Raw genomic sequence first — 14,519 nt, 5'->3', positions numbered from 1 at the left:
ATTCGCCATTAGCTGTGTAAAAGCGCTCCTCCTTGCAGCCTGAATGATAAGCAGCCACCAGCAGCAATAGAATGGAGCACAAAAAAGCGGTAGGGGCACTAGGACCCAGACAATGCTCAAATCTATCCTGCCTGAAAACAAGCTGCTCCGTCCTGGATCAGCTGAGACGCAGGGGATTTGCGAAGTTCTCCCCTCTCCCTCATGCCCTCCCCAGCCTTTTTTTTTACTTCCTGGTTTTCACTGCGCTGGCTCAGAGCTCGAGGTTGGTTTTAATTTGCTGCTGGTTGCTTAAATTTTATCTTTCCTGCCGTCCCTCTGCAGCCTCATTGCTCTGTTTAGAGAGCACGCGGACTTTTGCTAGCGTCTGTCCCTCCTCCCGTGTAAGTAAGCGGCTGCTGCTGCCATGGCTCTCCTTCCCTCCCTCCTTCCCGGCTCCAGGTCGCTTTAAAGCAAGCAAAGTGAGAGCCTCGTAGAGCGTGTAAGCGGCTCCTGCTTTGCTTGACTGACGGCAGCCATGGCTCCGATCCGTGCATTCGCTCCATAACACGCACAGGCATTTTCCCTTGCTCAGTGGCGTAGTGTGGGGGGTGCAGGGGGGGCCGGCTGCACCGGGCGCAACACCTGAGGGTTAGGGTTAGGGGGTGCAAATCCACGGGTTAGGGGGCGCAAATCCACGGGTTAGGGGGCGCAAATTACTTGCCTTGCCCCGGGTGCTGACAACCCACGCTACGCCACTGCCCTTGCTTTCTAGGAGCAAAAAAGTGTGTGTTTTGGAGCGAAAATTACGGTATTTCTTTATTCAATACATATTTTAAGGCTGTCTTTTAAAGGTTGTTCATTATATCTCATATCGGCAGCATGAAAAGTGTGTTATTCCATGCTGTCACAATGTAAATAATATGGAATTTACCTCATCTCTCTCATCACTGCCAGCATGTACTGTATATAATTTCTGTTGCTTATCCCAAGCTGCAGGTGTGAGCAGTAGACTGGGGAAAACCAACCCTGTCCAGCTGTACTGCCACCACCTTTGTAGTTCCCCAGTCCTAAGCCGGGGGGAACTTAGGTTGTTCTGGACAGGACAAGACAAGACAAGAAAGACAAGAGCGAAACAGTTCACTCACTGTCTTTTGAGCCCCAAGCCACAAAGGAGTCAGTAGTGTGCAACCTAGAAGCCAAGGTACCAGATTCAGAGCTTACATCAAGAAGTCACACAAGGAATAAATGGAACACTTTATTAAGGAGGTTACAAACATAGAATAAGAACTCTTTAGCAATAAAATACAGTTAAGAATGTCCAATATAAATATATATTTGGAAAGCCAAGTACAAAACAAAGTAAGAAAGGTAGCTTGCCTCATCCTAATACTTACAATCAGAATCACAGACTCCACAAGCAAGCTGTTTCCAGGCACACGTGGTTCTTGCAATGCATGATTCTTCATCTGAGCAGGGCCATTAGACCCATGTCAGAGACAGGGTTATATACAAAAAGGCCTGCATACAGAGGGGTGGATTTTCCTTCAAATCTGGCCAAGTAATGGAATCTTCTCTCAGCAAAAAATGACAAAAACTACAATATTCATGTCACAGTTGGCTGTGGTGGAATTTAGGGAAGTGTGTCCTCATTACCATTTATTTCAATGCAAAGGAAATGCAATGCAAATGGAGAAAAAGTGTCATCCCCTGTGTATTGTTTGTGAAGTGAAAACTACAGTGAATACAGCTCAGATTTGCGGAAATGATTTCCTTTCCAGACATGAGACAAATAAGCAAATATTGGCCAATTTCCACTCCCATTTCCATCATAATTATTCAATATCCTGTCTCATACTGTACATTTTAAAGCACCTTGGATGTGATGGTTAAAGAGAACTCCAGGAACTGCTTTATGATAAGTTGCCTATTCTAAAAGGGTTAGCTGGGCACAACAAGAGGAGCCACCTCTTTTCATCTGTTGGGTTGCAGATCCTTCCTTGCATTGTTTAGTCTGTAATCAGCAGGTTAGGCACTGCTTTCCTTTTGAGTGAAGACAGAGGCAAAGTAGGTGTTGAGCAGTTCCGCCTTCTCTCTGTCATCCAAAGCATTTCTCCATCTTCTCCATGCAGAGGACATACTACTTGCTTGTTCTTCTTCTTGCTTCAAACATAGCTGAAGAAACCTCTTTTTAAAAATTAATTTTAACCTATCTTGCAAGCCTGGGATCATTATGAGCTTTGGCCTGCCTGACATTTACCCTGCAACTGTTGGCTAATCGTGTATACTCCTCCTTCATGATTTCTGCTTTCTTCCATTTCTTAAACAAGCCCTTCTTAAATCTTAGCTTATCTGCAAGCTCTGTATGCAGCCACATTGGTTTCTTTAGATGCCTCCCACTTTTCTTTCTTCTTGTCTGCAATATTTCACCCATCCATCTGGGATTCCCTCCTCTCTGAGTATTTCTGACCGTGGGATCTCACTTAAGCTTTTTGAAATCAGCCTTCTTAAAGTCCAGAGTGCATGTCTGACTGCACTCTTGTCTTTTTGTACCTGGTCTGTTGCCAGTTTTTCAGACATGGGATCTGAGCAGAGTCAGGGGGCAAGCACTTTATGTAACCTTTTGGGGGAGGACTTGAGTGCTTAAAATATCCATCCTTGGGTGCCACTGAGCTTTCTTAGTCAGACACAGAAAGATGAGAACTTCTAAATTCAGTCTGCCAACTTCCCTCCCCCATTTATCCCGTTTCCTTCTATTACTGTGAGACTCAATAAAAACCAGTCTGCCAGGTGGGAACTTGGCAAGTTACTGGGCTGTTGCCAAATGCAGAACACGAGCTGAGAGAAGAACAAGCAGCTTATGTAAGCCTTGCTAGATAAGTTGAGAGCTACATTTGGTGCTGCGGTTGGGCTGACAAAGGGATTACTCTGTTCAGCGTAGGCTGGGAAGAGAGATGGCTGCGCTGAATGCACGCAGAGTCCTGGTGACTGGGTCCAATCGGGGTATTGGCTTGGAGCTGGTTAGGCAGCTGGTGCAGAAAAACAACTGTCCAGAACAGATCTTTGCCACCTGCCGGAATCCAGATGGACCACTTGCCCAGGTGAGCCCCAGGCTGTGCATTGGGATGAGCATAGAAACAAGGGGATTCCCCATGATGTCCAGAAGATAGTGCCAAGGGCAAGGCTTTTTATATTTTCCATTCTTAGAGTGAGGATGGTACCTTAAGCACAGATTAGTAACCCCTTTTTACACACACACCCTTTTCTTTGCAGAATTAAGAGAGGAGTTGGAAGGAAAATTGTTGGTTCCTTTCACCCAGTGATTTGAAGAGCATTTAACAGAATTGTCTCAATGAGTGTTGGAAATTACAAAAATAACTCAGATTAAACATTCCGAAATACATACCATATGATGAATATCACTAAATAGTCAAACACGTTAACTTCATTTTCTGTGTCAAATTGCTTAGAACTGCAATATTTCATCTTCGTAAATTATGAATGGGTGGGTGCGAGGTTTAAAGAAGTTTCATCTCAGCATTTTCTTGTATAAATCATATAATTGTACAACTGGAAGCAACCACAAGGGTCCTCTAGTTCAACCCCCTCCAGTGCAGGAATCTCAACTAAAACATGCTGACAGATGGCTATCCAACCTCTGCTTAAAAACCACAAATGAAGAAAAATCCACTACCTTCTGAAGGAGTCCATTCCACTGTAGAACAGCTCTCACCATCAGAAAGGTCTTCGTGATGTTTAGTTGGAATCTCATTTCTTGTAACTTGAATCCATTGGTTTGGGTCCTACCCTCTGGAGCAGAAGAAAACAAGATTGCTCCATCTTCCATATACCTTGTGTGATCTTAAACCCACCCAAGGACTTGCCACTCAGAGTAGATCTCTTTATAAAGCACAAGTTTAAGCTGACATACTTTCTGCAGGACACTTTTGCAAATGCTCTCCATGCTGAAAACCAAAACCAGATGGGTCTTGATCTTTTCCATTCCTATCCCATTTCAAATAGTTCAGACTTCAGGACTTGCTGTTCCATCCTAAGTCTGTACTCCCTGTATCTTTCAGGACTTGAAGAATTTGGCTGCCAAGCACCAGGGAGTGGAAATCATCCCACTAGGTATGTGTTTGTCACCCCCTCCTCAAATTCACTTTTCCCACAGTGATATGAACAACAGTTGATATTCAAGGTCATTTCAAAATATTACTTTTTAGCAAATAAAAAGTGCATTCCCTATTTTTGTTGTTTTGTTAGATTTGTTTAAGGTTTTATTGAATTATAAAAGAAAAAGAATATAACAAATAAATCCAAGTACTCGGTCATATTACAGAACCACTTATCAAGCTTTAATAGCTGAACAAGATCAACAGAGGAACACAATTTTTGTAAATCATAATTTTGTGGTCTAAATTCATGCATTGGTACAGGCAAAGAACATTGCAGGTCATTTGGAGTAGTGTAAGTGATAAATTACGCATAAGGAAGTTTCACTGAGTTCAATGGAGCTTACATCCAAGTAAAGTAACTTAGATACAAGTTAGATTGATTAGTGATAGATTTGAAAATAGTTTCTGAGGTCCTTCTCCAAGGGTCTTCTGCTGGTTCCCTCATTGTGAGAAGCGAAGTTACATGGAACCAGGCAGAGGGCCTTCTCAGTAGTGGCGTCCTCCCTGTGGAACACACTCTCTTAAGATGTCAAGGAGATAAAGAATTACATAACTTTTAGAAGACCTCTGAAGGCAGCCCTGTATCAGGAAGTTTTTAATGTTTAATGTTTTATTATGTTTCAATATATGCTGTAAGCCGCCCAGAGTGGCTGAGGAAACCCAACCAGATAGATGGAGAATAATAATAATAATATGCAAATCACTGACTGATATCATACCAAAACATCTACAGGACTCTGGCCAATGAGGAGACTATAGGAAAAGTTATAGATGGACTTCGTTTAATTCTCAAGAACCAAATATGAGATGTACATAAGTATTATAGAGAAGATCCTTCTAAATATTATCAAAACAAAAAGGCTTCTGTTGATCTGTGACAAAAAGAGAAGGGTCTTACCTAAAAAATGGGATTTATTCTTTGCTGCTGTAGATACTTGTGACCCATCCAGTATCAAGGCTGCAGCAACTAAAGTCACCAAGCGGCTGAAAGGATCTGGGCTGAATCTTCTGATTAACAATGCTGGGATTTTAAAGCTAAGCTCTCTTGAGACAGAGACACCAGAGAACATGTCTGAGGTGTACAAAACCAATGTGATTGGCCCCATGATGATGAGCCAGGTAAGGCCATCCTATTGTACCTTCTTCACAGAACCTTCTGGCCAGGTTGCAGGGCCCCTAATGTTTTGAAACTGTACTGTTTTCATAGAGAAAGGATGCAGAACAGAACTTTAACAGCTTCATGAGAAACTGACATTAAAAGTGCATCCTTTGGATTGTGGAGATCATAGGAGAAGGTTGTACTTGTTGCAGCTCCCTTCTGGATGAACCATGAGAGAACTCTGGTATACCACCAGCAAGTAACTGCTGAGCTCACAGTTTCACTCACACGCTGAACTTTGAACTGGTGACAAGATGCCCAGTCTCTACATGAAGAATGCAACTGTGTGCAATTCTTTTCTCTCCTTCTCCAGGCATTCCTGCCCTTGCTGAGGAAGGCATCTCAGGAAAGCCCCCAGAATGGGATGAGCTGCAGCAAAGCTGCCATTGTCAACATGTCCAGTGAAGGTGGCTCCATCACAACTGTCTACATGTGGCATTTGGCACACGCTGTCAATTACCGTTGCAGCAAGGTGTGGACACAGAAGTACTGCAAGTTAGAAGCTACAAATTGATTTTTCTGTTAATTTCACCTGATGGTGTTGACAATAGTCTTAAAATAATACAGTCCACAATATGCCTCCCTGACCCTTGCCTATCTTGGTAAGTAAATATCTGGCCATAGGAGGGATCCAGCCCCCACTACGGAGGACCTGGGACCCTAGAATAGATGTCTGACAACTGCCCCCGCTCACGTGAGCACCTGAGATGTGATCAAACAAAATTATTTATTTAAATTAAGCAACAATGGCAGAAACAGGAAGACTATGGTACTCTCAACATGAAAATCTTCCTACATCCCCTCATTGTCTAGAGGTGGCAATGAATGTATTCGGCTTCACTCACAATTAACCCAAAGAGTCAAACTATTAGCTGGTGTTCATTCCTTGCTCCACAAAAATGTAAAAAAGAAAGTGCATTAAAATACATTAGCCAGTAGATGGCAGCAAAAAGGCTTCCCTAGGTTCCTGCAGCATTATCAATAAGAACAGCAAACCAAGATCCACGCTATTAGAAACCATCCATGGTTGTAAATGGCGTTCAAAACAAAACAAAACAAAACAAAACAAAACAAAACAAAACAGGAACTCACTTGGAATTCAGTCAGAAAGAATGAGCCAACTTATTACTGATTTCTGCCAATAGAAATTACAGCATATAATCTTTACTGCAAAGCTTATGTCATTCATTCATTCATTCATTCATTCAAAGAAAACAATATAGTTTCCAAAAACAAAACAACAAAATTAGAAAATACAATATCAATGTTAAGATTTAAACAAAAAATAAAAACAACCTGTTAATAGTGAGAGCATTAAAACATATCTCACTAATACAGAAGCCTCCTTTTTAAACTCATACCATCCTGTGGCACTTGGTTGCATTCTAGGAATGGACGAATCTTTCCATGTCAGCTTTTCTCATTCTTTCATCTTTTTTCAGTTTCCCCCATTTAATAATAATAATTATTATAATTATTTATTTATACCCCGCCCATCTGGCTGGGTCTCCCTAGCCACTCTGGGTGGCTTCCAACAGTGGTCTGTTAAACATTAAAAGCTTTGTGTTTTTTAATATGCATTTTTGTGTACGACTTCCCAAGCAATCCCACCTAATATAACACACTTTTATACATTATTTTCACCACCAAAAGCATTATTGTATGCATTCTCCCTAATATATGCTTTATGGTACTCAGGCTTTAATTGGACAACTGCATCACAAAATTCAGAGAATCACAAATGTCAAAGGATTGCTGCATTTCGGTTTAAATATTGGTTCAGGAAATCAGATAGGTTCACATTAAAATGGAGAATGGGGGCAAAATTCTCACCAATCCTTAGCTGCATCTTTCAGCCCCTTGCTTCTGATATGTCTCTTTCCTAGGCTGCTCTGAACATGCTTACACGGTGCCAGTCCCTGGGCTTTGACAAAGATGAAATCTTGTGCATTGCGTTGCATCCTGGGTTTGTGCAGACAGATATGGGAAGTTCAGTGGTAAGTGATTTGTGGAGGAATCTGAACTCTATGCATATATACTGTATTTAACTTATTTGGCCTTACATTGAAGTAAGAATCAAGGTGTATAATTAGTTTCAAAATCAGCAAGGAAGACATGAATGGCAATAACCCCCCTCCCTCTGGTGCTTCAAAAGAATATTTTTTTAAAAAAAAAAGTTGAAGAAAGCCATTGGACCAGTGGTCTACTCCAGGAAGAAAATAGAGTGGCTACACACTGGCTACAATCCAATATGTTATTAGGTGTGCTTAAATTCAAACTCCAGGTCTCTGCTGAATTCTGGCTGGATACCCAAGCATCGTAGAAGGATACTCCAGATAACTTAAGGTTTGCAGTGCTCTACCATTATCTGCAGATGTTGCTCCCTGGGCAAGGAGTTTATTCTCTTAGCTGTTGCGGCTGATAGCTATTGCTAGATGGATAAGCCTTGTCCATAAAAACTAGAGGCTATCAAAACATCCTTTGCCACTGAATAACTATGTTACACTACATTCTGCTTTATAGATGCCTCCAGAAAATCAGCAGGGAAGACATGAGGGGCAATAGCCTTCTCTTTCTGTTCCCCTCCCTGCAAGCAACTGGCATTCAGGTTAAATTGCCTCTGGACATTGTCACATGCGTAATCATAGACATGTTGTTGTTGTTGTTTAGTTGTTTAGTCGTGTCCAACTCTTCGTGACCCCATGGACCAGAGTATGCCAGGCACCCCTGTCCTCCACCGTCTCCCGCAGCTTGGTCAAACTCATGCTGGTAGCCTCGAGAACACTGTCCAACCATCTTGTCCTCTGTCGTCCCCTTCTCCTTGTGCCCTCAAACTTTCCCAGCATCAGGGTCTTTTCCAGGGAGTCTTCTTTTCTCACGAGGTGGCCAAAGTATTGGAGCCTCAGCTTCAGGATCTGTCCTTCCAGTGAGCACAGGGCTGATTTCCTTCAGAATGGATAGGTTTGATCTTCTTGCAGTCCATGGGACTCTCAAGAGTCTCCTCCAGCACCATAATTCAAAAGCATCAATTCTTCGGCAATCAGCCTTCTTTACGGTCCAGCTCTCACTTCCAATCATAAACATACCTCCCATGAATTTGGCTCCCTGGGGAAAGAAAATCAGCTGCTAGTGGGACAAAGAAAATGGAACAAGAATTCTACCTGTCCCCTAGGAGACTTTGGTGCCAGACTTTGTGATGATGATACCCGTGCTGTTTGTCACTCTTTTTTAAAAATATACTCACAAGTCCTTGTGTCACTCTAGTCTGTTCTTTTTTTCCCCAGGGACAAGCCCCACTGACATTGGATGAGAGTGTGCAAGCAATCCTGAAGACCCTTTCCCGTCTCTCTGAGAAAGACAATGGCACTTTTGTGAACTGGGAGGGAAACACCCTTCCTTGGTGAGCCCAAGATATTTTGCTGCCTGAAATGGAGCAGCCAGGTGAACAGTCCCTGAACTGGGTCAAGTTATTTTTGGCACCAGAAACAGAAAATCTGACCTCTCCTCCTGCCTGGAAGAACAATAGCAATAAAAATAAATTACATAACTAACAATCTGCTGCCCTTTCATGACACCCCAAATCAATTGCCTGAGATGACCACCCCACTCAACCTAACTGCCTGCTTATTTACATAGTAGGGATGATGCAGAAATTAAATTCATTTCACATTTAAAGCCAAATCTATCTAAAACCTTATGAAACAATGTGAGAATGGAAACACAGCCATCCTTCAACATTTGCACTTATATGTATTTTGTGATGCTGTTCTTCAAAGCAGTTTACAAAAATGCATATACACCTACATACATATACACATAACAGTGCATATATTGTGAAGGTAACATACAAAAATGTATATATTAGTCAAAACTCAGCTTAACCCACCCCACAAAGTTGTTGTGTGAATAACCTAGGGAAAAGGAGGCCCACAAATGCCACCTTGAGCCCACCTTGAACCCCTTGGTGAAAGGTTGGGATGTGTGTAAATGTAACACTGAAAAATAACGAATACTAATAACAACAACAATAATAATAACGCATCTCTTCTATCTGTCTGTGCCCAAATTTCAATTGAGGGAGCAGGGCAGGTTTGGAATAATGAAAAAAGCCCAACTTAAAAATCAAAGAAAAATGAAATTGAGACACAGTCAGGATATTCAGGTGTATAAACATTGGGCTTTACTTGTAGATCCTCAGCAAATCCCACATGTAGCTGTTTGCTGAGACAGGCTTGCCTGGGTGGGGTCAGGGGCAGATTTAGGGCAGTGTGAGTGGTGGGCATGCACTGGGCACTGAGCTGAAGGGGTGTCCTCTCAAAGCCCAGTAATTGTGGACACTGGACTTTGGGAAAGAAGGAGGCATGAGGGCTCTTGCAGGGTTCTAGAGTCCTCCCGTATTCTTCTCAAAGCCTAGTTCATACTTTCTCAGCTTTGGGAACAAGGTGGGAGGGCTCTAGAATGTGGGGAAGGGAGGTTGCGTTACAAGATTGTATTGGGTCCCATATAAAATAACACAAGCCCAAACAACTTTGGTAAAAAGTGTCAAAACGGTTAGAGCTTAGCCACACTTACCTTTCCTCCGCTTTTTCCAGCACAGTCTGCAATATAAAACTGTGTGTCCAATTGCCCCTTTTTCTCCAGAGCTTTCCTCACAAAAGCCCACTCTTTAAAGCTCAGTCGGAGAAAACAGGAATCTGTGGAAAATCCGAATTGATGTTTGCTTTAACTGAACACTAATGAGCAGGTTTTTGCAGGGAAAGGTCAGGGCAAAAAAAACAACAACAACCCCAAACCCCAAACAAATGCGCAGACATGGAGTATTGAAGCACAGACTTCTGCCTGGAAAGAGCGGGGTAAAAGGTAGTTGTGAATAAGCCCTTAAGGAACTACAGTACAGTACTCTGTTTGCCATTACAGTGGTACCTTGAGTTACATACACTTCAGGTTACAGACTCTGCTAACCCAGAAATAGTGCTTCAGGTTAAGAACTTTGCTTCAGGGTGAGAACAGAAATTGTGCTCCAGCGGCATGGCAGCAGCAGGAGGCCCCATTAGCTAAAGTGGTGCTTCAGGTTAAGAACAGTTTCAGGTTAAGTACGGACCTCCGGAACGAATTACGGTAAGTACTTAACCTGAGGTACCACTGTATTACCTAGCTTTGGGTTGTCTTGCTCTTGCTCTTTGGGGGGGGGGTGACTCAGGGCCATTTCACACACTGCACTGATCAGGTCAGGGCTTCTTGACACGCATACCTATTTTAAAACATTTTAAAGCAGAGGTGAGGAACCTATCTAGCTCCATGAGTCAGATCCTTATCAGGATTGGTGTGACAGGCTGAATTTCACAGGTGGCTGGCCACCTGTCAATCACCTTTGTGATCAGAAAGGGGTTTTCTGCTTAATGCAGCAGCATTTAACACCCCCAATCATCAGCTCATGAGTGGGGGGAATTAAATCCTACTGCATTGGTTGCACACACCAGTATCCTGCCAATGCAGCTAGTGCCAAGTCTCTGAGGGACTTGGTTAACCTTTGTCAAACGTGCTCTGGCCCAGGGGTGAGAAACCTTTGGCTCTAGTGCCTACATCTGATATGCAAATGACAGTGGGGATGGAGGGAAGCAAAAACTGCCCTTCACCGACTGACTTCTTCCAACTCCTTTCATTCTTTTATTTTTATAATGCATTTTCATACTGCCTTTCTTCAAAACCACAATTTTAAAATATTAACACAAATGAACAGTACAAAATATTCTCAGGTCTACTTCAGGAGCTGCCAGTACCAGCTTTGTGGCCTGGACTTCTCCACCTCTGTCTTCCCTTGGGACACACAGGTCTTAAGGAGCCCCAGGGACGATGGTCTTAAGTAACCATGACTGGTCCTAGACATTTTACTGCTGGCGCTGAAAAACTAAATGACTCCCCTCCCTTCCATTCCAAATACAGAAGCTGACTGTGTTGGCAACTGAATCTTACTTCAGCACTGGGGATGGGACAGCATCTTCCACTGCATCTGAAGGCAGCCAAACACAGTGAGGTTAAGCTGGAAATTGGAAGCCGGTTTGGCATCCCTACAAGCAGGTCTGTGCAGAGCTTGTCTGAAGCCCTAGTCTGATGCTACACACTAGTATGCTGTAACACAGGTCCAGATTTTACTATCAAAGACTTGCAGTGCATACGGACAGGCATTTCGCCCATGGTCATTTCACCCATTAAGTCCCTGGTCGTTTGAGGGGCACATTCTTGACATGACAGTGTAAGTCCAGCAGGCCCTAGCGGGGGGGGGGGGCATCCAAATTAGCCCTCCAAGGCTTGGGCCAAGCATACCTAGCTGCCTCCCACCCCTCTTCATGGGCCTGCCTCCAAAGTCAGCCTGTCCAGACTGCATCACTTCAACTGTGCATGAGAACTCCCCAAACATTTCCAGACTTTCCAAGTGTCCATATTTTCCAAAGATGTCCCCGATTTAGAGAAGCCATCCTGGTTTCTGATTTGATCACGGAATGCCCCTTTTCCTTAGGATGTCCCTATTTTCATTGGAGAAAGGTTGGAGGGTATAGTTATCCAACCCTCAAGCCATCTGAAGGCAATTCTATACAGTATAGGGAAGTTTTTAAAATGTTTTATTATGTTTTATATATGTTGGAAGCTGCCCAGAGTGGCTGGGGCAACCCAGTAAGATGTGTGGGGTAAAAATAGTAAAATTATCATTATGAAATGGGGTGTCCCTATTTTCATCAGAGAAATGTTGGAGGGTATGCATTTCCCTACACAGAAAACCTAGGCTGTCAGGGAGGAAGCCTAGCTGTAACCCTTCCCTCAGACTCTGGAAAAATATTGTGCGTATAGGTCTGCCCGGCTGGCTATTGTGCTTTGCGAAGGACCCCTGTTGATGTCAGAATGGAACTGTCCAAGTTTTAGGCCTTGTGTTGTTACTAAGTTGTGGGCCTGGTTAACACTATCTGCTTGGTGACAAGCTGTGAAAGGATATTGTGTTGATGGCTTTAATATGTATAGAAGGGGGTATGGATCAAGTAACACCATTTTGATTGGGCTGGGAAGCAAGAGGCTCTGATTGGCTGGAGATGCTAGTCAGTGAAGAAATGGCAGTTAACTGTTGGGAAAGTCAGTTGATGAGGGAGATTTGAGCAAACACCAGAAGCAACTGAGGGGAGAGCAGGTAGCTGAGCTCTGGAGATGAAGCTATTCTTACCCAGCTTGGTAGCTATTCTTTGCTGGTGACATTCAGAAGAAGGGAGCTGGTGGCTGTAGTAGGCCAAGTGGCTGCCCTGTGTAAAGGTCTTAGCTGAAGAAGGCTGTGCAATCAGGTTTTTAAAATCAGCAGCCAGAACTACAGCCAGAGGAACTTTGGGGCCACAGGCAGGTTGTCCCCAGCACAGTGCTGGATTTATGTATAAGCTAAACAAGCTATAGCTTAGGGCCCCATTCTCTTGGCCCCCCAAAAAAAACTGAAAGGAAAAAAACCCTGTATGTACATTTCCAAAATATAAGATAAAATAAAATAAAACCTACATACAGCAACAGTGTTTTGTGTTGTGTAAGTCCATAAATTACCATATAGCATATATTCAACGCAAAAAACAGCGACAATTTGTTGTTGACAAAGGACAGCTGGACATATAAAGGGCCCCATTACCTTCAGCAGCTTTTAGGGCCTCATCAAACTTAAATCCGGCCCTGTCCCAGCAGCTGGACTGGGTTGTGACGTGTGGATTTGGCTGGAGTGGAGACTTTGGGAAATTGGACTGAGATAAAAGCCACTTAGAGGCTAGTGTCAGTAACGGTATCTTAACTGCTTAGAAATTGTAATTGAGTGCATTTAAAATGCCTTTATAAATATCAGTATCCTGTTATGTATCCCTTTAGTAAACATAATTTAGTTCATCCGATGTTGGTGTCCATCTCATACCTACCATAATTGTATTTTATCATGGTTGGAGGCAGCTTCAAAGGCATTCTAAGGAACTGGTAGCAGTAGAAAAGGGTCACATTGAGGAACTCTTAAGTTTTGGTGGCAGGGAGTTTGATAGACCCTGCAATATAAAAAATTAAGGTGCACAAATTCCTAAACTGAGACTGAGGGGCTACTTTTCTTTTCGGTTGTGGCAGCAGATGAATCAGTTCTTCCCATGCAGACAAATTGCATTTTCTACACAGGATTTTTTTAAATGGAAGATAATCAGGTTAAGTGAAGCCTTGATTGTATTATTTTACCTTTTTGCAAACCGCTTTGAGGTTTTTTAAATAATCAAGCAGTGAATAAATGTTAGAAATAAATAAATAAAATGAAGAGCAAACAACATGAGAGGGTTGCCCGCCTTTTCATTTGACCCCTGCAGGTGTGACCAGCACTGATACCAACTGGAGAAAGAGTACTGCACTTTGCTGTAGGTAGCAGTGTGAGGGGAACCAGGAACCAAGAGCTCCCAGATGACCCAGTAGCCAGGGCCAAAGAGGAAGTCAGAAGAACACAGGGCAAACCAGAAGCTAGGATCAAGAAGCAAGCAAACAAATAAAGTAAGTAAATATAACTAATCGTATTTTATTTACTTGCAGGTATATAAACTGCTTCACAATCAAAACTTCTCAAAGCAGTGTAGAATAAAATCAAATATAAAATATGAAAGATTACAAACTCAGTAACTAAACACATTCAAACTATTTCTATGATTACCGTATTTTTCGCTCTATAACACACAGTTTTTTCCTCCTGGAAAGTAAGGGGAAATGTCTGTGCGTGTTATGGAGCGAATGCCTACAGATGTCAGGGGAATCCGCTGCAGTTGTGAGCAGTCCGTGGCTCTCTTTGAAACTGCAAAGCGGGTGTAAGCGGCTCCTGTCAGCCAGCCGAGCCGGGGAGGAGGGAGAAAAGCAGATCGGGGTTGGTTGCTTTAAAACAACCCCGTGCTCTATGTCCCTCTCTCTTCTCTAGTGAGCTGCTAAGTAGCAGCAAAGCTTTTCAGCCAGCCTAGCCCGGAGGAAGGAGAGAAGCAGACAGATCGGGGTTGGTTGCTTTAAAACAACCCCGTGCTGTATGTCCCTGCCTGCAGTTTTTTGCTGTCCGATTTTGGATCAGCCACTGTAGAGGCTGTGTGTGTGTTTGTGTGCTTGAGCTATCGTTCTCCTCCTTCTCCTTCCTGTTCACTCTCACAGCGCCCCAGCGCTCTCCTGCGACTTTAGGAGTGATA

The 14,519-nt window shown here is 43.1% G+C and overlaps 2 protein-coding genes and 2 long non-coding RNA genes across 4 annotated transcripts in view; 2 read left to right on the top strand and 2 right to left on the bottom strand.

Annotated features, from left to right (window-relative positions):
- The window catches only part of LOC310712127 (C-signal-like), a 53,125-nt gene extending 49,284 nt beyond the window's left edge, over positions 1-3,841 (bottom strand). Inside the window, exon 1 of the mRNA XM_083514841.1 lies at positions 3,671-3,841. Coding sequence (XP_083370967.1) covers positions 3,671-3,823 — 153 coding nt within the window. The 5' untranslated portion in view covers positions 3,824-3,841. The remainder of the gene's footprint in view (positions 1-3,670) is intronic.
- LOC310712131 (C-signal-like) lies at positions 2,654-8,867 on the top strand. The gene is made up of 6 exons (XM_083514853.1): positions 2,654-3,077; positions 4,056-4,107; positions 5,086-5,273; positions 5,627-5,785; positions 7,200-7,310; positions 8,598-8,867. The coding sequence occupies exons 1-6, from the start codon at positions 2,931-2,933 to the stop codon at positions 8,715-8,717; spliced, it is 777 nt and encodes a 258-aa protein (XP_083370979.1). The 5' UTR covers positions 2,654-2,930; the 3' UTR covers positions 8,718-8,867.
- Positions 7,318-13,755, bottom strand: LOC310712136. Its single transcript, XR_014528774.1, has 3 exons — positions 13,663-13,755; positions 9,886-12,499; positions 7,318-8,418 (listed from the first exon to the last, which is right to left on the bottom strand). It is a non-coding gene; the product is annotated as an uncharacterized lncRNA (long non-coding RNA).
- LOC310712134 overlaps positions 12,365-14,519 on the top strand; it is an 11,948-nt gene continuing 9,793 nt past the window's right edge. The window contains exons 1-2 of the long non-coding RNA XR_014528771.1: positions 12,365-12,490; positions 13,671-13,848. This is a non-coding gene — a long non-coding RNA (uncharacterized lncRNA). The remainder of the gene's footprint in view (positions 12,491-13,670; positions 13,849-14,519) is intronic.

This window comes from Podarcis liolepis (genome assembly GCF_965112155.1).
Source record: "Podarcis liolepis genome assembly, chromosome: 7".
Lineage (NCBI taxonomy): Eukaryota > Metazoa > Chordata > Lepidosauria > Squamata > Lacertidae > Podarcis > Podarcis liolepis.
Note: the sequence above shows the minus strand (reverse complement) of the source record. Positions and strands in the feature narration are given on the sequence as shown.

Excerpts from the sequence above, each read along its gene's own strand:
- LOC310712131 (XM_083514853.1), top strand. The coding sequence starts at position 2,931 with ATGGCTGCGCTGAATGCACGCAGAGTCCTGGTGACTGGGTCCAATCGG. Across the intron at positions 5,274-5,626 it reads GCCCCATGATGATGAGCCAG|GCATTCCTGCCCTTGCTGAG; the intron begins GTAAGGCCATCC and ends CTCCTTCTCCAG. Across the intron at positions 7,311-8,597 it reads CAGATATGGGAAGTTCAGTG|GGACAAGCCCCACTGACATT; the intron begins GTAAGTGATTTG and ends TTTTTTCCCCAG.